This window comes from Seriola aureovittata, chromosome 6 (assembly GCF_021018895.1).
Source record: "Seriola aureovittata isolate HTS-2021-v1 ecotype China chromosome 6, ASM2101889v1, whole genome shotgun sequence".
NCBI classification, from domain to species: domain Eukaryota; kingdom Metazoa; phylum Chordata; class Actinopteri; order Carangiformes; family Carangidae; genus Seriola; species Seriola aureovittata.
Window position 1 is genome coordinate 15916007 of NC_079369.1, and position 24932 is coordinate 15940938.

General features: G+C 38.6%; 1 protein-coding gene across 5 annotated transcripts in view; it reads right to left on the reverse strand.

The window, feature by feature from the left end:
* The window catches only part of mfsd8l1 (major facilitator superfamily domain containing 8-like 1), a 44026-nt gene that overhangs the window by 16302 nt on the left and 2792 nt on the right, over positions 1 to 24932 (reverse strand). Inside the window, exons 3-12 of one of the 5 annotated variants that reach the window (XR_008828124.1) lie at positions 24764 to 24826; positions 24412 to 24531; positions 23952 to 24031; positions 23503 to 23860; positions 22964 to 23037; positions 22504 to 22717; positions 22006 to 22128; positions 21670 to 21800; positions 19999 to 20105; positions 302 to 550 (exon numbers count right to left, since the gene is read on the reverse strand). Coding sequence is in view for 4 of the 5 variants with exons in the window: in XM_056379273.1 (XP_056235248.1) it covers positions 20025 to 20105; positions 21670 to 21800; positions 22006 to 22128; positions 22504 to 22717; positions 22964 to 23037; positions 23503 to 23860; positions 23952 to 24031; positions 24412 to 24531; positions 24764 to 24826 (1244 nt within the window). In the remaining variant the exon portion in view is untranslated. Of the gene's footprint in view, positions 1 to 301; positions 551 to 6516; positions 7020 to 18318; positions 19801 to 19998; positions 20106 to 21669; positions 21801 to 22005; positions 22129 to 22503; positions 22718 to 22963; positions 23038 to 23502; positions 23861 to 23951; positions 24032 to 24411; positions 24532 to 24763; positions 24827 to 24932 lie in introns of those variants that run through there. The other 4 variants (XM_056379274.1, XM_056379272.1, XM_056379270.1 and 1 more) reach the window with 4 other exon arrangements.

Consider the following 24932-nt stretch of genomic DNA (forward strand, 5'->3'; position numbering starts at 1 on the left):
AGGCAGAACAAACTATCAGGGCAAAAGATATACTGTGCTGTTAAAAACGCTATTCTGATAGCTCCCAATAAATTAATGGAAAACATTTTGAGAACATTTTGATCGAACAGATACCTTTGGCTGGCTTTGACTTGAGATCTTTTCTATGATTTCTGCCTTCAGTTTGAATTTTTGATCCAAAAGTTTTTGGATGTGTGTGCTCTCCACTGTCTTTATCCAAAAAGTTTTCTGCTCACCAGATTTTACATCCCTCCATCAACATACATTAGTCCATCTCATCCCTTCAGCGTCTCCAACTCACCTGAAATCACCTCCAATTCTTCTCCCATCACATGGAACTTCCCAACTTGCGCTCCCCAAGGGGGTGGCTGCCATCACCTATACTGACAGAGGAACGATGAGTAGGTGGTAGAGGAGCAAGAGGAAGCTGGCTGGAAAATGTGTCAGGAGGTTGGATGAGGAGCAGCAGGAGGGTAGACCAGACAGTAGCAGTGGGAAACAGCCGTGAAGTGGGAGAGACGCAGTAAGAGGTCGTCAGACTGGTGGAAAGCTGCCAGAAGAGAACCAGCAGGGGGTGTAACAAGAAGCCTGAGATAAGTTAGAGATGCCGTGTTCCTAACGGGAAAGTCGTCAGCTCTACTCATCCAATCAACTCAAAAGATCTGCAGAATGAATAAGTAATGCAGTCCGCTCTCATGAATGAATATTAAGTTATTTATGACTGTTATCAACCAGTATGAATCTCAACAGTGGTAAAACTTTTCATGACCTGCATCAGTCTCTAAATTAGCCTCTCTTTTTCGCCTTGAAATAATAGATTTAGACAATTATTGATGATAGTTTTAGAATACTTTTTCATGGTAACAACCCAATAGACTGACATTTTAGTACAGAGGCAGGGACAGATAATACCACTATGAAATGATTTACTGTGATTTGTGTTTTTAGCTTGAGAACAAGGTTTTTCATCATTGTCCCTGTCTTGTTCATCTTTTGTTAACTCCCAAATCTCAACATTTGACCTACGTATCATCATAAGTACTGATTATTATGTATCAGCCCTATCTCCTACATGGCAAACACATCATGGATATGGAAAGACTTTGCATAAGGGCACTAGGTCTCCTGCTATGCTCTTGCTCGTCGTTTAAATCTAAATGTTTTGGTAGCACAGCCACACAGCCTGACAGGTACGAGTGGGCAGTTGTGTATCCACCATTCCTCCTGCAATCGCCCCTGAAGGCGCTCGTTGTAAACAAACATGTGTTCTTGCTGAACTTGTCAGGTTAAATAAAGGGTTAACCAAAAGAGAGGTGGTGCTGAAGCTGCCAAGTGTTTGACGCTGGAGCGCTGTTGGACTATTGGCAGGAAACCCCTTGTGGCTGCTGTCTCATATCCAATGGCAGCCTCCCAAGTGTCTGCTGCTGGCAAAGTCTGTGTACTGTGCTGGGCATGCTATCGCTCCACTAGCTTAATGGCCACAAACCATCCTTTAGCCACTGACAACCTGCTAGGTACTTGTTTTCTGGGTCAGAGATGTCCCCTGGGGAAGGAGAACATGTTATGTGAGCAAGCAGGTGTCCCCGCACTCTTCTTGTTCCTTTTTTTGTTTCTTTTTTTTCTCCATTCTGTTTTCCTTGGTACCCCCCATCATTGCTTATGGGCAATGCAATCCACCGAGCCCCCACCCACTGTACCCACTGCACCCCCAGCCCCCCCCCGGTCTGCCAACTCATGTCACTGCGATAAAGTCGAAACAAACTGGGCTGTCTTGCCAAAACATATTCAGTGGCGAGGCCAATCATGAAATTCCTCCTTCATTAACCGAAAAAAAAACCCCACAGAAAATACGCTGCTCACTGACAGAGTATATTAGCGGTGACAAGTGAAAGTGTGTGTCTGCATTTTATGTTTATATTTTTCGCGTGAGTCTGTGCATGTGAGTTTTTGTGTCTGGGGGCAACGAATGCAGAATATATGGTAGGCGGACCCCACTCCCTAATCCCCATGTCCGCCCCACCTTCCTCAACATCAGCTTTCTCCCCGCGCCAGTCAGTTCTTTCCGTCACACCGCAGACATCTCAGCTGTCGTGCCTCTTCACTGTCAAGGTGCTAACAAACCATGAAAGGTGTCAATACGGAGGTCCTCTGATCAGAGTTTGGCCTTCACATGAAAGCTGTCATACATGCGTGTGCTTGCAGCTCGCCTGGCCCCTTAGCACTGTGCGTGATGGCAGGCCTACGATTCTGTGAGGGGAAACTGATGGTGGGCCAAACGGCTCGACACACTTGGGTTCTCAGCGACCCACTCTCTGTGCAGATGTGAGCAATACTTTGGCTCCAGCCAGCACGGTGCTGATCCAAACCTGTGAATCTGATACCAATTAGTGGCGGTCTAATCATGTGCCTCCCGGTCCTGGCTTTTGTTAGGAAACGAAATAAAGTGGAGAAAAGAAAGGGAGAGAGCCAAAAAGGGGAGGTTAGAAGAAAAAAAAAGTCCAGAAAGTGAAGCAAGAAAAGAGGGGCCACAGGATTGTTTAGAGAAGTGATCTGGCAGCAAAAGGTTTAAATAGTCTTAATTTAATCTGTGAGGAAAATTTTCGCTGGGTTTCATCTGTAGGAATGAGAAAGGATACAACAAAAAGTCGCCAAACCTGAAATGTGGGACTTTGTGTTTGCTGCACAGCTGGCCACGTTAGCTTGATTAACCACACCCAAAAACTCACCAAAAGCTCATGTAAGCACTAACAGACAAATGCAAACACAAACACATGTACAAAGACTCACGGACGCTCACACGCATACAGATGCATCATTGTCACTGTTCTCCTCTCACAGGTGGAGCATTGGCATTTAACCAGTCAGCAATGCCCCGCTGAGCTCCCAGCAGATTTGCAGTTCATCAGAGGGTCATATCTCTCTCACTCTCTCTCTATTCATTCATTACTTTGCCCTTAACAGCAGCAACCCCCCCTCCAAAAAAACAAGGTAATGCACTGCCCCCTAGTGGAGCATATCTGCCATATAGCAAATAGCCTCAGTCGGCCCTGCAGATCTTTCAGCTAATTTGAACCAATAACCTCTCCGTGAACCCTGTGTCATTCAGAGTTCATGGTGTCTGAGTTAACAGCTAAGCTTCTTTTTATTCTCTAATAATAAAGCTTAAACACATGTCGGATGCACTACATGACTTGAAAGCTTTTGTTTGTTAGTTTGAAGCATCCTATCCATTGGTGATGATGTCAGGGGACATTGTTTTCAAGTTCCCAGTCTCAGCTGCTACTAAGGCTCCATTCACTTTATAGAACACAAGCACAGCTCCGACAGATGATAGAGACCATTCCCTATATTTTGAATATTTGTATTTTTCCAAAGGAATAGAAAGTGCATTCATAATACAGACAGATCCATCTTTAAACCCCCTATTCATTCCATGTATTCAGAATTTTCAACAAGAGCGCACCTGAATATTTTGATTGATATAAATAAGACACGTTTTTGATGTCTAGTCTCGTTTTATCTCTAGATATTAACAGTTTGGACCTACTAATAAATGAATTAATAATTGCCATATAAACTTTACAATGGAGGACAAAGGCTGACGAGTTCATGTTTTTACACATAATATTTACCACTGAATAATCAAGGTTACAAAAATTCTCCATATGAGTGTCTTTCCTCTTAAAATATATTTAATCTATTTTTAATGTATTGTTTAACTGGATGATTTAGGTGCACATAATTTAAAAGTTACTTTAGAGAATTTAAACAAACTTTAAGATTAATATTACAGGCCATATAGGAAGCACATTTCTATGCAGAAAGATTTGGTAAATCTAGTTGTCAGGTTATAGCATACCAGAAAGAAGACTGAATATGTTCTTGAGAAATGTATCTTAACATATATTTGTTCTATTTCCGATGACACATATTTCTTCTGAAAGTCGTGCATTAATTCATCATATCTTAAAGAGCATCTTCGCCCTCTAAATCCGTTTAGGCAGCTTTAATTACTAGGTCTAGACATCAGATTTTGAGTTATGGCTCTCATGTTTTAAAATCCACCAGGGCCAAGTGTAGACTGTGTTTTCAGGGATTTGACTTTTGGACATTTTAACTCATGTTTAATCATTTTAATCACGTTTATTTATGTTATATCATATTATACTATACTATATTATATATTTAATTTTATTATGAAAAAATATAATATAAGCCTATATGCCTTAAAAAAACATTTTGTTTGTATATTCTTTAAATATACATAGCTTAGTAATCTTTTAAACCATAAGGAGGAAATGTTGTTTTCAAAGAGCACCTGTTATTCAATATTTATTAATTAGTCATGCATAATGTTATAGTAAATTGCACTTAATATGATATTAATGACGTTTTAGTGATAATGTACATAATAAAAGTTTTTTTTTTTAATTAATTATTATTATTTATATTAATGTGTTAACTTAATTTATAGGATCCAAATTGTTTTGTCACATATAGCCTTGATAATAATGATTTAGATAGATTTATAATTGTTAATAAATATCTCTTAAAAAGTGCTGCTCCATCTTTTGCATTTAATGTGTAACCGGAGAATTCATTGGAGACAAATGAGAAGATGATTACTATATTTGAAAATAATTATAGTGAAAACAGTAAAAAAAAAATCATAAAATAACAAGCAAACAAAAGTAGGACTATGCTGATGTTTACAGACTGACCAAACTGCAATCCAGAACATTTTTAATGCTGTTGTCATTAGTGAGCTGACCTGGAAAACAAAAATCAAGTTTTATTTTTGAATTTCCAAGAACAAGTGGTTTTTTGGGTTTTTTTTTTTTTTTGGAGTAGTTTGCTCTACCCAACCTCCCAGTGTTACTTCTGCTCTGTGGCACATCAGGAAAACAGCCGGGCCCGTTTGTCAATGTTTATTATTGTTTTCCCGCTCCTGACACATACACATGACTGGCAGCTACATGGACGTGATGAAGGGGGATGGAAGGGATACGCTGATGAGAACGCTCGCTACTAGCAAAGACATATGATGCACTGGAACGGCACACAGTTATTCAGGGAGAGAGAGAGAGAGAGAGAGAGAGAAAATAAATGGGCCATTGCCTCGCGGTGGCCTCACTGGCAGCATGTTCACATAACAACTGGTCTGCTTTCGTGGACACTCTTATCTTAATGAGGCCCAATCCTTTGTTTAGCCCACAGTGGATCCACAGATAGGATTGTTTTTAAATAGGTCTCCCCCCCACTACGTTCCGCGTGCACCTCTGTTGGCTTGCTGCATGTGCAGTATGCAGGCCGCCTTCCACGTCTGAACTACTGAGACATGATACATCAGTGTCAAAGTTGTCATCTATTCTGGGACTGAGAGCCTGTTAGGAAAGATCTCTCTACTGTTCCTGAGGGATTGACAAAGAGATTTGGTATAACTGTCCCCCTCAGCCATCCTGATACATATTCAGGAAAAGAAGGCAAGACAATACGCCGAATATGCTGTGAAACCCCATCGAGCCCGCTCTCTGGGTCGTTTGTGGTGCTACACATGAAGAGGAGTTTGTCAGTTGTTATGTATGTCTGTTTTCTGGGCTGGAAAAAGTCAAGAGACGAGAGAACTGAAGATCAAGAGCCCAGTGAACGCAGCACAGAATGGCAGAGGTCAAGAAAAGGTTACGACAGCTCTGCTGACTTTTATTGTGACTCCAGAAGCCTGGAGGACTTCCTCGGTGGTCACACAAAGACACATCTCCCAATGTAACTGGGGCATCCAGTAAGATTATTGTGGAGACTGTTCTGCTCTGGGCTGTTAGTCTAAGGGTGGGAACACTTGACTTTCTGGCTACAAGACTTAGTTTTCAAAACTTTATAGTTAAATGGTCGGGTGCTACATAATGACACAGACGAAATGTTGTAATACAGTCTGAATCCTTTGATGACATATGAGCGACGGGTTTCTATGACACCAACATTGGTGTGTACCATGGAAACGCACACTTTAAACCAATATTATATTTTAACAAAGGAAAAACGTGCAGTGAGAAAATGTCTTTTGATAAGTACAAAATACCTAAATGTGACTATTAAAATAAAATGTATTACAGCACAAATCACAAATATTGAGAGTCAATGGCGAGTACATTTTAGACATAATACTATTTAACGTAATGTATTTAACTGGAATCTATTAAATTCATTTTTAAACTTATTTATTTATTCATTTACTTATATGAGATATGACTGAAGTTAATCATTTAGTTATTGTAAATGTTATAGTGATAAAATATTGTGTACAATTAAATATAAAATGCATTGGATTTACTGTAGCTGCAATTGTGCAGTAAACATCAAATATCATTGTAAATACTGTTATTACCAAAATGTCATTTCATTATATATTTAATTAACAGTTTATTTCAATGCGTTACATTATACTATAACACTATATTTTATAAAATGTTGTGTATTTTTTGCTTATACCCTTAATAAGAATTTTGTAGAGTGAGAGAGTGAAGTTATTATTGTTTTATTGATATTTATTTAACTTTAAATTGACAAGAAAATTACAAATCACAATGAGCACAGTATGACAACAAGCAGAAAAGTCATAGCACAAATGTGCATAACAAGTTTTAAAGTACACTCCAACTTATCAGCAGACAATTTGCACATTTACCATATGTACACATGGCAAAGATAAAGGATATGAAATACAAATAAAGCCCAGTGTATCAAAGTTGGAACAAATTGCCTCCATCAGTTAATAATATTCCTACTTAATCAGCAGGCTCGTAGGCCAAAGGTAGTTTTATCATTCCATTTTTTAAGATCGTTAAACATACTGGGTGTGCCATTAGATCTTTCACTGCCAGTTTAAGTCCATCACGACAAAGCAGGACTTTGAGTTTGAAATCATTTCGCTGTGGCTCCTATAAAAGGAAAGAGAGAACCTAAAAGCCTTTCTGCCAGGAGTAACCCAGTCTGACCTTAGGGACAGATAACCAAAGCAGCACCTGAGGACATAAAAAGTCATTTCAACCGAGGATTTTAAAGATATAAGAGCCCCAATAATCTGCATACAGACCCAGAAGGAACCAGTAAATGTCTGCATACAAAGTAAGGACAAGAAGATAAATGAGAACATGAGGCAAACCCAGGAGTGAATGTTTTACAGTCTGTGATAAACATACTTGATGCTACACATGTAAAACGGATATATTATAAAGGAACACCAAGATCAGAATGCAGATAATAGAGAATTAACCACAGTGCATCAAATAAGAATGCAAATAAAGGCAAATTTGTTAAATGAAAACCAGGCTCAACAAGGACTGCATTCCAAGTTTATATAATACTAATACTATACTAATACTATAATACTATATAGTACTATGTACATTTAAAGCTATTTGTAAGTTTTGCCATTAACATTAACAGCTGTTTATTTACCGGTCTTGCCGAAAGCTTCAGCCATCATTGCGTTTACGATACAGGAGTTTATAATACGCACTCTGAGCAGCGCTACTTCTTCAGGGCAGACTGAACCACCGCGACAGGCTACAACAACTCACTATCAAAAAGTATCGAGTTGGGCCAACCAGGCTGGGGCTATTCGGTTGGCATGCTAACTAAATCAGCTTGGACTCCACTCCAATACAATGATAATGGTGCAGACAAAATTTGCCATTAAATATCTATAAAAGTAAGTGTCACATGTCTGCCCTCAGATGAAAATAGATTTTCTCTGGGAGCCTGAGTGTATCAGAAATATCATAAATGCACTTTTAATTAAAATGGCTCCTCAGCTAACACAGTGTGACTGAAGTGTTTCTCAAGGTTCCACTCCTGGCCCTTTACATTTTGTGAAAAAAGTTCCTGTTTAATGAAATCAAAAGCTTTGATTAATTGCCACCATCAAAGGGATTTAGAGACATATATCATTTATGACCCTCAATTAACTCAATCAGGTATCCAAGACAATATCACCCCTCCTCAAACATTCTGGCAGAAAAAAACTAAGACAGCCATGGAGAGACTCTGCAGTCCATTGCTGAGAAATGCGTTAGAGCCACAGGGCAGAGTAACCTGTTAGCCATGATGCACTGTAAATTATAGATAGCCAAGTTAGTTAACGTTAGTGTGGCAGTCACACAATACAATGCCAGAGTGCTATAGCTACCTATTTTGATCCCCTTATGAAATACACAATTGAAAGTTAAAACTTCACCATATTTCAGTATTTTTTTTATTAATAATGAGTCAAATAACTAGATGTGGCAGATTGATTAATTAGTAATTTAAACATTTTTAAATATCAATACAAAGACAATTACAAGTAAACAGTAATAAATTGTAATAGCTTTAAATCATTTGATAAGAAAATTGGTAGAAATCACAAATTCAGCAACACATGAGAAACATTAACTCTCCAACTACAACTTCCTCCAAGTGTTGCACTACTGTTTTATGAAACACAGTAGCAGTAACACATTTTATTTCATTAGGCCGTTCCACATTTGTAAACTGTAGCTACTCATGAGGACACACAGGCTGTGTCCTCATTAATGTTTTTTTGGGGGCCTGAATCAGTTTACATTTCATAATTTAAAGTTGCATATAGCAATTTTTTTTTTTTACAGTCAGATACAAATATGTTTTTGGGCATGCATGTCCTGAAATGTGAAAATGTTTAGGGCAAGAAATATTAACGAATAAATACAGCCATTTAATACATCTTCCTACCAGAATTTAGTAGAGAATATAGTAGAAAAATCAGCTATTACACTGTGGGACATACAACTGTTTTAAATGAATAAAAAAAGGTCTATTGAACAATATGCAAAAAAAACTCAAAAAACATATTGCGATTATTTTTGCAGATATTGCGATAGGAGTCACAATTTCAGTTGAAATGGTCATTTTTGCATTTTATTTCCTCTGAAAAAAATGATGATATCTCTTTGGCAGCACAATGCTTCATATATGGTATGTTGTGACACATTTTATCACAAACAATTGCAGCTCTTCTGATTTGGATATGGCACTTGGCCTTATTGCAATTTCAATAATATTTTCACTAATTGTTCAGCCCTACTCTATACAAATAATTTATAATAGAACAGTTGAATTACTTAAAATAAAAACAGATTACTAGAGTAATCTAGTAATCTAGTCAAGATTACTAGAAACTTTTTTAGACCTCTTCAAAATATGCCCTTAACTAATCATGTCAGTATGTCTGAAGTCCCAACTGTTTTTAACCAGCCCTTTGCCAGACATTTCACATATAGTGAACAGCATAAATACATTTTCCAGCCCATTGTCATTTACTAAGAACCATAGTTTCTCCTATGCTGTTACAGTATACCATAAACTGGCATGACAGGTGGTACTTTGTTATCTTAGGTTTTTTACTTACCAGTGTACAGCTGTAAAGCCATGTCACACATAAACAAAATAATTAGCTGTCCAAGGCAATTTGTGTGTTTTTCATATTGTATCCACTGCAATTCAGTTATATAAGCATTAGGTCCACTCAGAAAGAAAGTGTTTTTTCTAAGTTGAGGTCTTAGGAAAAGGGTAAAATACCTTTGAAAAAAGGTGGCGAAGATTTGGATAAGAGAGGACAGGCAACGCTAAGACATGACGCATGAATCACAGATAAGGGACAAACAGAGGAGCAAGAGTTGGACAAACAATGTGCTTTAGAGCAGCAGTGTTGTGACAGTCTGGGAAGTAAACAAGAGTGAACTCATAGATCACCAAACCAAAGGAGACCTCATGAAGAGAATGACTAAGTTGTCAAAGTCTCTTGTAATCCGTCCTTGTTTGTTTGTGCCCGAAACCATTGCGCTCAATTTTCGGAGACAAAAACATTATAAACCATGAAAACTGGAGAAAAAGATTAAGTAGGGAAGAAAGTGAAATGAAGAGTGGGAGGAACGGGATGGATTATCAAATCAAGGAGGGTTAGGGGCATTTGTCCATGGTTAATTTTATTTAATTTAAAAAAAAAAAAAAAATTCTGAAAGTTTAGAGAGAGGTTATTGTAAGGCCACAGCAGGGTGGTGTTATGCTATGTAATTGTGTGGCATTTGTCCTGGCACTGCTCTGGCGTGAATGCACTCGGCACCACATGAGAGCAACACTCAGGCAGTAGTTTTCTTTAATTTCATGAGACATTAATTGGCCTGACAGTCTAATTTGCATGTAAGGCCGGTCAGTGATTGCTCTTTGACATCACACATCGCTGTGTCACAGGATGTCCAGCACCCTCACACCTCACTGTAGCAGTACAAAGACTGAGGGGTCGCAGGTGAAAGCTGCGAGTGGGCAACTGAGAGGGAACGAGGGGAGGAGAGGAGTGAGAAGGAGTGAGGAAGTGGGGAGTCCCACGGCTAGGTCAGGAGTTCAGAGTTGGAGTTTGTCACCTGCTCGCCTTGGCACGCAATTTTCCACAGGAGCTGTAAGACTCTACCGCCCCTACACACCCTCTGTTCTGTCTCCCTCTACCTCCCCCTAATTGGATTTAATGAGCGATTTAACAACACAGCACTGCCCGATCAAATCAAACTGCTACTGTCCCCTGCGCTTTATCCTGGGTCACTGCTTTATAATACTAGCATGTCCCAGGACACCCCCTTCTGCAAGGCTCCTCCAGCCTCCTTTGCTGGCTCCTGCCTCACACAGTCTCTCCCTCCTCCCTCACCCTCCTGTCTGTTTCTCTTAGCGTTCGCCCTGTCTAACCCAGAGCAGGCTGAGAAACCCCCTGTCCAAAAACTGCGCCAACAACGTTAGCAATGTTTTCACACGACTAGATGCATTTGGAGAAGGATGTCCTTGACTGTTTGTTGTTGAGCCCAGGGTGTAATCACACCTACAGGTCTACAGGAATCTGATCTCTGGCCATGCAACTTCAGCTCAAGTAGTTGAGATTGTCTATGAACTTTTTTTTAAAAATTGTGTTCAGAAGAAACTGGGGAATAGTTTAGTACGAGCGATAATCAAAGCTACGTTCATAGGGTAGGCGAGTATGAGCAGCCACTGCCTAAAATATGTCAACTGCCTTCACATACCCTGCCTGTGATTGTTTCCCTAAGTAAGTTTAGATTACATTTTCACTGCTAATGAACAAAATTTAAGTTTTGAAGACGTCTCTTTGGGCTTTTCAGTGATTTCATTTGGTTCTGTAAAAACATCAGTTCTCACCTGACCAAACATGCTGAACTGAGGTTAGCGCTCGTGTTACGTTTCCTGTTCCCTGTTCGAATAAATCTGTCCAACCGTACTGTATTCGACACAAATGCACAAAATATTTTCCCTGAATAGTGTTTTCGTATAGAATATTTAATATTTCAGCTATTTGGTAAACCAGTCAAGTTATCACAGCTTCAGTTTAATGCTTAAAGGACTATAATAATGTCTGTGCGCATTTCAGTACCTTAACTACAAATCCTTTGACTTTATTTTCATGTGGACCTTTTTGGAAACCATGCTGCTGTCTGTCACTTTTTGTCAAAGTTGCATTATCGATGTGAGGTAACGCTCTCCAGACTTCTCCAATCACACGTTCCAATCAAAGAGCTTTATTGGAATCAGTTCAGACTTGATGTTGAATGTGATGGATAATGTAACGTAAGCAAGTTTCAAAAGTCTGCGAGTGATTTTTATGCCATGGGGAAATCAATGGAAATCAATGGCTGCCTTAAAGGCAAATATGTACATTAAAAAATCTGTAACCCTACGGCATAGTTTGCAGGCATGTTAGTTGTTAATGAAAGGCATATTTGATGTTAAGTAAAAGGTGCACACTTTGTTACAGCATGTACCATCCGACCACAATGTTTCCATCTTTTCTCTGACTTTACTCCAATTTTAATGACTTTCAGTAGATACAGGCTCCGAGTACAGCGCCACAGTCACTCATACATGTAGCCAAAGCTTCTATATTTTACTCATTAAAATTTCTCACATTTATGACATCATATCAAAATGGTCAGCTTATGAAACATGCTCAGCACTTGGCTGTTTATGATATTGTGGTACTCATTTTCACACAGATTCCAAATGTAGGATTACTTTCTCAGTGGGAGGATAAAAGATTTCAGAGTCAAAACGATGGGAGCAAGGAAGCATCCATGCATTGCAAGGACGACAGCGGCAGCCTCCACGAAGCAGTGGTTCAGTTGAGAGAGATTTGTCATTGCAGATTGGCAGAGCTGTTTCTCAACTTATAATGCCAAAAAGCAGCTTAATTATTAGGTCAAAGGAGAAAGGGCCAGTAGCTCAGAGAGGGAGGGGCCTGTTGGGGTTGTCACAGGGTTCAACATGTTATTATCTCTGCATTTGTTTGTGGGTGTCATTGCCGTTGCGCAAAGGTATTATTTTCTTAAAGCATCCTAATCCATAACAACATCACCACAACATCACACAGACAGGAGACAGCTATGTTGAGCGGAATTCTTTGCACCTCTCATTTTACACAGGAAAACTACGTGAGTAGTTTATTCGCAGCATAGTTTTGTTAATCCCTATTTATTGATTTTATATAAACATTCTAGCATATTTGGATGAAAACATTTCTGCACATTTTAAAATAATTTAAACTCAATGCAACATGACTACATCTAACACAGCTTCAAATTAAAATTTTGCACTCCTAATCCTGAGGGTTAACCTTTTCTACGTACTGGAAAAACCTAAACTGAAAATGAAATCTTTAAAATGAAATAGAAATGGACTGACAAAGTAACGTTTAGTTCATTAGCCAATCGAGTGCTTAAAATCATATAGATGTAGTAGAAATGTTGCCCCCTAATAGTTTACCATGAATAATTTGTCCCAATCAATTAACTCAATCAAGTGTTAGTGGTAATCTCACCCTGTTTCAAATGTGTAAGATATAACAACAGATAGAGAAGGAGAAAGAGACCCTGCGGTCTGTAGTCATAGTCTTTTACAGGTCACGGCCATCCAGACCAGACGAATATTGCCGCACAGAGGACCCGTGCATTAGTCAGAGAGGGAATGTCACTTGGTCAGTCATCACTGGATGTGGCGTTCTCAACCCCACAGCCATGTTTAATCATTTCTTCATCTGTTTTAACTAGAGTGACATTGGCAGTTCCCAGTTGATGCCTCTGCTTAACATTGAATAAAAACTGTATTCATTTCATAAATCTCTTTCTTTCACCTACATTTGACCTAGTTATAAAAAATAAATGTATTGCCTTTCAACTGTGTGTGTAAAAAAAAAAAAAAAAAAAAAAAAAAAAAACATCACTGAAATATTCCTTCATTGAGGTGCAACAGAGCTTGTAGATTTTTGGTCATTATGTAAAGCCACACTGGACAATATTCTATTTTGGGTGTTTCTGTATTTTAAGCTCACATTTGAACACACAAGCTGAAATCCTGCCAGACAACGTGCCTGATGATGGTTTCCTGCCGACTTGGTCCAGCAATATGTCATAAGCAAAATATCAAATCTGGCATTACTGTTGACGTACGGTTTAACTTGACCTTTTCAACTGAGCCACTGTCAGTGATGCATTTCTAGGTTATAAAAACTAGATTTTCAAATGCATCTTCGCAAACAGTAATCATTTCAGGCTCATCTGAGAGGAGGAATCCTCCAAAGCTGATCAGACTGAAACACATATAACAGAGCATTATCCATGGCACAGCACTGATTTAATAAAAAAGTGTTATATCAAGTCAAAGCCAATATAAAGAGTCCAAATGTTATCCGACAGGGAATTTTATTGTATTTAATTATTTTTTCCTACAAATGCAAATGTACCAGAATAAATGACTTATGGCTGCAGTGATATTTAAAAGGACAGACATCATCTGAATTTCTTATCAAGTTAAAAGCAGAAGTAGTATAAGCCTGTTGTGCCTTGGAGACAAAACATGACTGAAACATTAATTCATGAAGTAAAGTCAACTGTGTATGCATTTCCATATGTTACCATCTTTAAACTATGCTCCAGTTCACGCTGTTCAGCAAACATCTACACTGTCTTCTGTGTGTAATGATAATCTCACTATAGTAGTTATAACTAAATCTTTAATGTCCTCTGCTGTACCCGGCAGCCCTGAGGAAGCCCATCCCACGGTCACTGAAAGTCATACCAATTTATATTGTACTGCAGGAGCCTGTATCGTAACCGACACCCTGTTTTCACTGCACTAAAACAGGAAGATATTTCTGTGCATATACGAGCTCCTCCAGTGCAATCTTTGGTAGAAGCCCAAAGCGGCTTTAGGCATCATTCTGTCTCTCTTCTTATTCTCTTTTCACTCCTCTCTCTTTTTCCCGGCTCCCGTTCTCATCCACCCTCCCCAAGTTTGCCCAATTCCCCCTCGGTTCAGCGGCAGGGCACTAGGTCACGGCACTGGCTTGATTTTCACACTGTTCCCTCTACCGAACGCCACATCAAGTTAATCAGGGTTAACAATTGCGGCGGTGCCTTGCTGAGCAGGGCTCCCACCGGCTTAGCGTGGCCTGGCTCTGGTGATACAGATGGGCTAGTAATCTCTGTTCTTGGAGCAGAGGGGACAGATGAGGGCGGAGGTACATTGTGGTTAGCTTGGTGGGTGCGGGTGTGGGATAGTCGTGATCAGAACGACAATTAAAACGGCGACACCGAACTGAGGAAAGTTTGTGATGAAAAGCGGGGACGTGTAAATTTAGGTTAGGATGATATTTCCCAGAGGCGCCGCTGCAGAAACAGTAATAAAGTTAAACTTCAAAAGATAACAACCCCTGTTTTTCAAGAGATTCTGTAAACTAGCTTTGTAAACTTTAATGGCAAAGGAAGGAATAAGGAATAATATACAGCAATGATATATGTCTCATGTTCTCTCTGTTAAGAAGCTCCTCTCTCACCTTGTTTCTTCATTTGTGGGGCTCAGTTCTTAGCCAGAAAATTTTTTTTTTGGCTCCTTTCACCAATGTTTACCTCAACAATTAACGCTTATTTCTATGCTTCCAGATCAGGCCTGTCTACATGACATATCTGACTAAAATTTTCATGTGAGGAATTGAGGACTGACAGAGATGCATTAGAGGAACTAAAAAAGGGGGAAAAGGTGCTTTAATGACAAGTAGAAATTAGTATTCTATTCACAGAGTTTGAAAACTAATTAAACGGTTTGAAAAGGTGTAAAAAGTGACATAAGTATCCTTAATCCCTCATGTGCCGCTCTCATCTCATCGACCACACAGGTCAAGACTTGAAACAGAACTAGTGCGAAGTCAAAGGTCGAAAAGACCATCAGAATTACAAATCCAGAGTAAGTGTATAATGTTTTAAGATCAAAGAGAGGGGGAAGAATGTAGTTAGAAGAAAACTTTCAGCGCTGAAGAAAGCTGAAGCGTGACCCATTTGGCAAAACAGAACTCTGTGCAGTAGCAGCTGGCTAGCTTGCACAACACAGCCCAGGGTGCCCCGGCTATAGGCTACACAGACTTAATTAATCATTCAGTCAGATGAAGCATTACACAACTCTGCTTTCCTGATAGGACCAATGAAGAAGAAAAAGAAAAAACCTCTGCATGTCACACAGCCCTGGGTGTCAGAAGTTGAGCTCAATTTTTCTGTAAGAGTTCCATTTCTTGCAGAAACCAAACAAAACGAGACTCTACAGATGACCTTTTAAACTATAGAAACTAGGCTAAAGTCTAACTTTGGCACGAGAATGTCTTGTATTTTACCCTTTGTTGTGGCAGAGTGTCTGTCGCAGTGCATCCTCTTTTTTTCCCCATTATACCACAACTCAAGCACTCCGCGTCTCCCTTTTTTTCTTTTTTTTTTCCTCCCCATAACCAGCCTTGCTTTCGAGATGTTGCACCTCTTCGGAGCGACACATGTATTATTAACATGGAATTCAAGTGCGATCCATGCAGGGACACTCACAGACTTTCACAGGTTTCTGTTGGTGCCACCATTTTGATTTGACTGTGGCTAGAGAAGTTTTTGCACAAACATTAAGAATCCGTGACACCAGTGCACGACTAAATATTTCATACACTTGGCAGCTCAAAAGCTCAGAAGTTCAAGCTTGAGAGCACTTCTCTCCATTTATTACCCATCTCAGGTCACTTCATGAAAGTCTTATAATGACCAAGTTGAAGATATTATTCCTGACCTGCTAAGTTGTCCCACGAACACGGAAAGGGTCTTGTAAAGTGCACGTGAAAGGGCAAGAAAGAGGCGATATGTGGGAAAAGTGGTGGCTGGTGCTGCGGTGTGGCTCTGTCCACACTCCCAAGTGTAAAATATGTATGTTAGACTAAGCTGCAATGTCCCGCAAGCACCAGTGTTGCAGCGCATCATCCAAATTCATCCCTACCATCTATCCAAGCCCAGTTTGTGAGGGTCAATCAGTGATCAAGCCTGGGGAACGAGATTGAAGAAAAAAAAAACACAAAACATTAAAGTCCCACTGAACTCCACCTGCCCTCGTAGTCCCCCCCCAGTCTAGGAAAAACGCAGTTCACCAAAAGTTCATGTCCATTACCATCACCGAATTTGGCTGTATATGCCTCGTAACCTATCTCTGTGATTGGCAGGGAGGGAGGAGGAGCAAGCTTACCAAACTTACCCCGACAACTACTGTTAATATGACACACGACGTGTTCTGCACTTCTGACCCTGATATGCAGGGTCGCTGTTCGGTCAGACTGCTGCTGCAGGCCAAGTGTGTTTGGAGTTTGTGTGTGTGTGTTCGTATGTGTGTGTGTGATGGATGAGTGTGGGGGTTGGTGGATTGGTGTGAAGGGGTGGGTGGGGGAATCAAGCTAGGGAAAAAATAAATAAATAAAAAAATCAAAACCCCAAAATATCTCTGTTACTGGCCCTGTGTCGTAACATTTCTAAGCATGCCCCCGCCCAACATCAAAACGGGTTCAACTAAAGTTCATGGTAGAGGCCCCGCCCCCTCGCTACCACGTCACCAATGAGACAACATGTCGTCATGATAGAAAAATAGGTTAGGTCAGTTAGGTTACAGCGACCCCCGGTGGGGCCATGTCCACTTGTTGTGACCTGTAGCTGCTTTCTGTGTTGCTTTTAAAAATAAAGTAGGCTATGTTTTAGTCTTTCATGTATCCCTGTTGTCAGTTTATTTAACTAAATTTGTTGTTAGCTAACTTTTTTTTTCTATTTTTGAACAATTATAAATTCAGTTACCAACAACTGTTTTGAAAATTGATACATATATATATTCATATGAAATACAGATTTCTGATTTGAAATATGATGGCAAAAACACTTCGGAATTATATTAATTCAAGTTCTGCAGATTTAATAATAATTTGACTAAATCAATTATTTGTTTAGTAAACAAAATCTATTCTGTTACAAGCTGAGAATATTGTGATAAGGGAATGTTTATTCATGCATGTTTTACATTTTTTTATACAGCAAACATGAATATAGTTTGTCATTTGAATTTCTACAATGTTCATTTAGCCTCATTTTTTTAATTTTATTTATTTTAATTTTATTTATGATACATTTATATATTTTGTTAAAAACAATATACATATTAAAATACTAAAAAATATGTGCATTGGTGAAATCTATTCTACTCAATGGTATATTAAATGCTGTGGTATATACAAGGTCATGCTTGAGGAAATACATTTTCAGAAACAGATTCTTTAAGTTAGAGTTTGTAAGATAAATGAAAAAAAATATATATAAATGCATAATCTTTTTTTTTTATAACTGAATACAAAAGCAATTATCCCTATTATTTTCCAAAAAGAGAGAAAAAAATTAATTAAATAATATTTATGTTTAATATTTTGTTCATGGTTCCTTAAAAATTAAATAATCAAATATGTAAAAATACCAAAATACTAAATTATTTTAAAAAATGGATGAAGTTTACTGGCAAAATACAAAAATATTTATTTTATATAACTATTAACTATTTTACTTTTATCAAAATATAACATTCTAAATTTGATGAGTAAATAATACATATAAAAATGTACTCCCTTAAAAACTTTAAATATTGGCTTTATTTTAAAATATTTCTGATAAACCTCCAGTCAGTTTGTAGGTTTCCTCTCCGAGGTGAAAAACCTTCAAAAAAAACTTGCAAGTAAAGAAATATATGAAAATTCAACTCATGTGAATTATACTGTATTTATATAAAGTATAATAATTATATAATATAAGTATTATTATCATTATTGTTAGTAGTATTTTTAGTATTATTGTATTTTTTCTCTGCTCTTATAATTACTGTGTACACACACTCGGTTTTCCTGCAGAATAACGAAACACAAGCCAGTCAAGTATGGTGAAAGTTTATGTTTTTGTATAGAGACAAGGAGTACAAAAAATTAATGTACATGTTAGGTGCCCACAAAAGATCTAATAAATAAATACATAATAAATAAAGAAATAAATATTCTCAGTTCATAACAGATTTTTGGTGTCTGAATATAAAATTTGAACAAATTATAAAAAACAAACATCTAAAGCATTTTAGGGAAAAAAACTGTTGTTAGACTGATAGCTATGTGTTTTTCTGTGTTACCACCTGACACAACCATTAGATGTTTTTCCCTAAATGTGTTTTTTTTTGTAATAGTGCACTGGAATTTTCTGGCTGAAGAGGATCACACATCAACACATCAGACTCATCAGTAATGGGGAACATATACTTTGGAAAAAAGACTGAGAGCACCCACCTGTGTTGAAAGTATGTACTACATCGCCATCAAAGTACCACAAATTTGCATTGCTCAGCTCTTTTCAAAGCGGGAAACTTGTTTCATCATTTAACAGCCTTTACACCAGGCAGATCTGAAAATTTAATAGCCTCCTTCAATTAAGTTTTGAGAGATATCTGTAGATTTTTTTATAAGGCAGATTCCAATATTTGTAGAATTAATTTACCAATAGATAATGTTGAGCCAAAGTGTAATATCTCCTAATGTGACCGTTTTCACAACCAAGACTGCAAGTATTTGACGTTTCCCTGAGAATTTTATTAAAATCCACATTAATTCAATTCTTTTGGGTTAGTGTTAGTAGTTCTTTTACAAAGATTGACCCAACACATTGCTTCAATGATAGAGGCCACTTTGAAATTTTGAAATGCATAAATACAATTTGCTAAGAATCAAACCAAGAATCACAAAAATCACATGCGAGAGCTTTTGTAAATATTTAGGTGTGTTCAAGGAGAAACCTTTTTTATATCAGATGTAGATGAAATGATTGTCAATCAAGAAGCAGATTGTCAAAATGTTTGATCAAGGTTAAAATCCATCTGATGTATCTGCTAAGTAAAAGTCTGGCCAAATCTTTTGAGTATTTTACTTAAGAGGAGAATAAAGCCTTGTTTTTCTACATGCCAAAGAAACTCTTTACAGATAAAAAGGTTCTGTTCAGGGAGCTGATAAATATTCTGAATGCCTGTTTGTGCAGAAGATGAGGTAATAAGTATAAAAGGCTAAACAGCTAATTGATTCTCCTACAGCACAAAGTAAGAGGTCAGCCGAATCCACAACCATTTTGCATGTTAATTAATTTAACAGTCATTTAACGGGTTAAGCAGAATGTGTAATGCACCAAGTTGGTGCTGCAGAACACAAAAGGACGGGAACCATTATCAACCAAAGCTTGCACATGTGGTGCGATCAGGATTCTATATTTCCATGGGAAATATACATATACAGCAAAGCAGTGTTTTCATCTGCCTCTGCACACAAAAGCTGAGGAGTCCAAGCTTTAGGGAAACACTCTGGCGGTGGTAAGGTGTGTGCTGTTGGGTGTGTGCACAGAAAGAGGAAAATTAAGGATTGAAGGAGGAAGACAGCTTAAAATACTGGTATTTTCTTTCTGGCCCATATTTCAAAAAAAGTAACTAGCTAACTCATATTGTACATTTCTGGAAAAAAACAACAATTTTGTTGTATAAATGTGGTACAGGTCTGTTAGCACTGTATCTGCAAATAGCTACCTTCCATATCCACTTTTCCTGTTGGATTAACCACAGCTGTCTGGGCTGTCAGCTTCCTCCTCAGCAGCAGGCTCAACCAGACGCTCATATGAGAAAGCCAGCATCATCTGCATTAAAAATATTAGATCAGTATTAATATAAAATGTAATAAGCTGTTCAGTGAGAAAGCTAGGCAAGGGAAATGAATATGTGATTCTCTACTATGATTTCTTCTGTTGTCTATATTCTGTTCATTGTTTTACTATTTTTTTTTTTCCAAAGTTTCTGCAGATTAAATCAAAAGGTTTGACTCCTAAAAGGTCTTTTCAAGATTTCACCAAGGACAACAGAAAGAAGAAGAGCTACTGTGAAACCAAGGAAAAATACTGTACATGACACTATTATTTAATACACTGTAGCACAAAGATACAATGTATTAAATAGAAAAGCTATAAAAGGGCTGTGAAGGGAGGTTTATGGTCGATCCAATATGGAAGAAAGAACTGTAAGATTGGCTTCCTTTTACCTTTTTTTGTGAGAGTGCTTCTCTCACAGGCACACAGCCTGGTTTTCTTTCCTTATTTCTCTGTGATAGTGGAAACATTTGCTTGTTGGGCTGTGGTTTGCCCACGCTTCATTACAAGCTTTATAAGCATTTTGTTATGCTTGTTTGTTCCCTAATCCGAGGGGAGCTGCTAGCTATAAGATGTCAGCTCACATCTCCTATTCCTAACTTTAAACCCTTTTCTGTGGTTTGTTTGTTTCTTATTTGTTCTAATTAGATTCTCACTGTAATTTCTGCTTGAAAAAGGAATGAGATGCACATTTACACAAATTACAGGGTCTGATTTTAAACATTGACACACGGGCAATGGGGGCGAATCAAAGAGTACTTGCTATTTTTATTCATATGAGCGCACAGCAAATGGGTTGGGTGAAAAGAGGGTGTGGGGATTAATCTTAATTATCCTCTCATACAGTCGCATCATTCACGCCCAATAAATGAAAATCAGTAATTCTACTGCAGAGAGGAATCTAGGGAAGGTAATGTTCCTTTGAATGGTGAATTTACATTTGTTTTATTTAAGTTGTTCATGGGTTGGGGACAAGTTTGAAAATTTATGACATTGGTGCCATTAAAAAACCTGTGTTTTTGTATTTTTTTTCAGTACATTAGTTTGAGGAATATAAACAATTTAGTCAATTTTTTCAGTTAACAAAATATGGTAAAATTCTCAGTGAATCAGTATTAAAGAAAGAACTTTGGTTGTAGAAAATATACTCTAAAATAAGAACGTTTTTCTGAGATCAGGAAATATATGATCAATTCAAAAAAAAAAAAAAAAAACCTGAAAACGCATTTGACACCAGCTTTAGTATCTTGATCCTAAATGCTACAGATACATGTTGGTCAAAACTCAAAAAGTATGGTTCAATACCCAGCCTTAGTGGTTAATAAGGTTCCATTCATTTAGATTTGGTTGAATCTCTGCACAACAATAATGTCTGCCAAAACTGTGAGTGGAGAAATAGTCATCTAAGCCTTCACATGGTTACATAAACTGTTAATTCCCCAAAACAATAACAGCTATAATTCCTTTACAAACCTGGGTCCATGTATTTAACATAACTACAGACATGCTGATTTTCTAGTTTTTTTTTTCTCTCACAATCTCATTTTCCTTAACTTACCGTTAGCAGAGCCAGCAGTGCCATCATCACCCCCAACATGATATACATGTTCTCAGTGAGGCCACCGGCCCACAGTGGGCCCAGGATGGTAGCTAGACCTCCCACTGAGCGACGCACTCCCTGACTGAATCCTGCAACACCGAGACAAGACACAAATTCACAAAAGCTCAATCAAAGACTGTGTACTATGGTTAATGCACTAAAGGCGCACTCACAAAAAACAAAAGGTTTCAGGACTTTTTGCAGCTACAATGAGCTATAAAAAGCAAAGAAAAAAATCAAATCTATTCAAAAAGCAATACGCTCTTGTGTCCACTAGATGGTGCTGTTTCTCACCTTGTGTTCTCTCAGCAGTGACTTTGGAGAAGAGGGAAACCTGAGCCACAGCGACAAATGGCAAACCCAAAACCTGCAGAAACACCCCAATGACGAACTCGGTCAGCTGCCATGGAAAACCACCTGCAGAAAACACAAAGTGCAATGGAAGAGAAAACAACACAACATTTATTAAGCATGATACATACATGTTTTACTGGGGCATTTTTGATCACAAAGATTCCTATATCCATTAGCTTGCTTGTCAGATACTTTGGATCTAGAGTATATGTGGAGTATGTGTACCCAGATTTCAGGGTGTTGAATACTTACAGGGTTATTCAGATAACTCTGTATATGTGCTTTAACGAAAGGTCTCAAAAGTCACATGAGTAAATAATGCACCTTCTGCAGTTAAACTGAGACTTAGAGGGAGATCAGAGAAGAGAGGCTTGGGAAAGATCTGGGGGTGCAATAATAATGATAACAACAGCAACTTAAAATGTAGTGCTGTCGGACCTAGTGGGTTAGCCAGGAAGATGAGGCACCAGACACCAGAGATGTTGCAGATGATCAAACCAATGGCCAGGACCACCCGTTCGGCGACACGCCGGCTCAGCCAACGCACAAAGAGGAAGCCGGCGATCACCTCCACACCGCAGAGACAGTACATGACGCTGTTCTCCAGCTCCCCGTAGCCAAAGTACTTCTGAGTCAATGGAGTCACCATGGTCTGAGGAGGGAATGGTGAACATGTTCTGGCACAGTTGACACAAGACATTTTGGTCTCTCAGTCTCACATTTGCCGTAAAAATATTTTATTCTTGCTTACAAATATAATTACATGGGTTTGTTTATTTCAAGTCAATATCTTTCAAAAAAACTGGAGATCACCGCACTAGATTAAAGACTGACTAAGGAAGTATAAAGGGAACATAAATGATATTTATGTGTGTCTGTCTGTGTGGCTTTACTGCACCTCCAATGCAGTCTGATTGAAGAGGGTGATGAACTGAGCAGCCAGCAGCACAACCACCTCTTCTCTCAGGAACTCTTCAGAGACAGAGATAAAATCAGAGAGAGAACAAAGACCAAAGAGTGGGAGACCAACCGCAAGGTCAGAGCAAAGAGTAGGAGAATAGCGAGCAAAGAGAGAGAGATAAATTAAATTATGTACTGGAATTTCCACCATTTCGTTGAATGACCTACAATGCTACTCTTTTTTTCTTTTTTTTTTCCACGTTCACCTGTTTACTCAATTATTCAATCCAAAGTTTTCAAAGTCTGCTAGTAGACTTTTACACTTTACAGAAATGAAAAGAAATCATTGACAGTCTGGCACCGTGGGAAAATATAGCCAGAAACCTCAAACTGTACAGAATGTATTTGAAAATGGTCAAATTGCCAGCAACAGGTAAATTATACATGGTTTATAGGTAAGGAGATAAACTTGTAAACAGACTGCTTTGATCCTTTAAGAGGAGAAATGACTTATTTAGCTAATTAACTGTCACTTACCTCGGGATATGCTGAAATTCTTAAAGGGGCTGGAGGACTCTTGGGTGTCTGATGGTGTTGGAGAGGGAGGTGGGGAGATGTGATTCAGCGTGGCACTGGAGGCAGCAGAGATGTTGTTTCCTGAGGGGTTGGGTGTCACCACTGAGCCGTAAGACCCCACCAGCTCTTGGGACCTCATTAGCGGCTTTCCCTCATCATTGTCCTCTTCTTCGTCTTCCACAAGCCCTTGCTCATTCTCCTCTTCCCCGCTCTTGCTTGTCGAACTCTCCTGTGCCTTCCTTCTCTCCAGAGGTGGTAGGTCCCAGTACATGAAGACCACCACCAGCTGAAGGAGAATCCACAGTAGGCACATGAACAACTGCAGGGGGCGGAAGAAGAGTGTTACAGCTTTTCTTTGTTGGGGAAAAGAATATGTCCCAAAGGTCAAATTGCCATATTTTGGTTCTTACCCCAGGTGCAGTGTATTTATTAACCACAAAAGGGCCCATGTGGAAATCACACAGCCTCAGGAAGATGTTAAATGCTGGACCTGTATCAACCACAGAGTTAAAACATGCATTTTAACTATATGTAAAACCTTCAAATGAATCATTCTACATAGTCTGGGTAAAGAGCAAATAAATCTCAAGAGGAACTACAATCAAACAGCCTATTTGTTTGATTCATCATGTGTAGTTGCCCATGACCTTTCATTTAACAGATGTGCCATGAACAATAATTATGTGAAATGTGTCAGGAGGCTAGATGGCCAGTAATCTCTGCCCACTCAAATCTGGAAAGCTGTTGGAATCTTGTGATATTTTCCATGTAAAGAATACAAATACAAGCCATTACAATTCATAACATTCAAATCAAATGATCAGCAGGCAGTCTCTGGTGTTTGCCATCAGAGAGCAGAGGAGCACTGACCAATCAGAAGGCCAGCTTGTCGACATGCCATAACAGCAGCAAATACTGTAGCACGGTCCTCTGGAGCAGTGCTTCGGGTCAGGAAGCCAAAGATAGATGAGCCAGCACCCGTGCCAATGCCTGAAGAAAATACATATTTCATTAGAAAATATCAGCATTAAAACATTGAGATTGAAACCTGGAGCTCTGCGTCCTGGTCGGAAAGGATAAACATCGTCATTACATGATGTAAACTTGTATGTTTTCAGATGAGAGTACTTCATCTTGCCAAGCTATGCGGTTTGCTGTATTCTACAGGCATCCAATCTACTAAATGGATTTCCAGTCCCAGTATTTCTTTGCACATACTCACCCGCTACCAATCTGCTTGACAGTAAGAGCCACTTGGAGTAGCCCATGAAATACATGAAATTACCTGGAGAGTGAAAAGGAGTAGAAAAATAAGGTTGATGGTTCATATGCATGACATTTAAAATGGGCACTTCAAATGGACCTCGTGTACATGCTTTGCTTGGAACTCT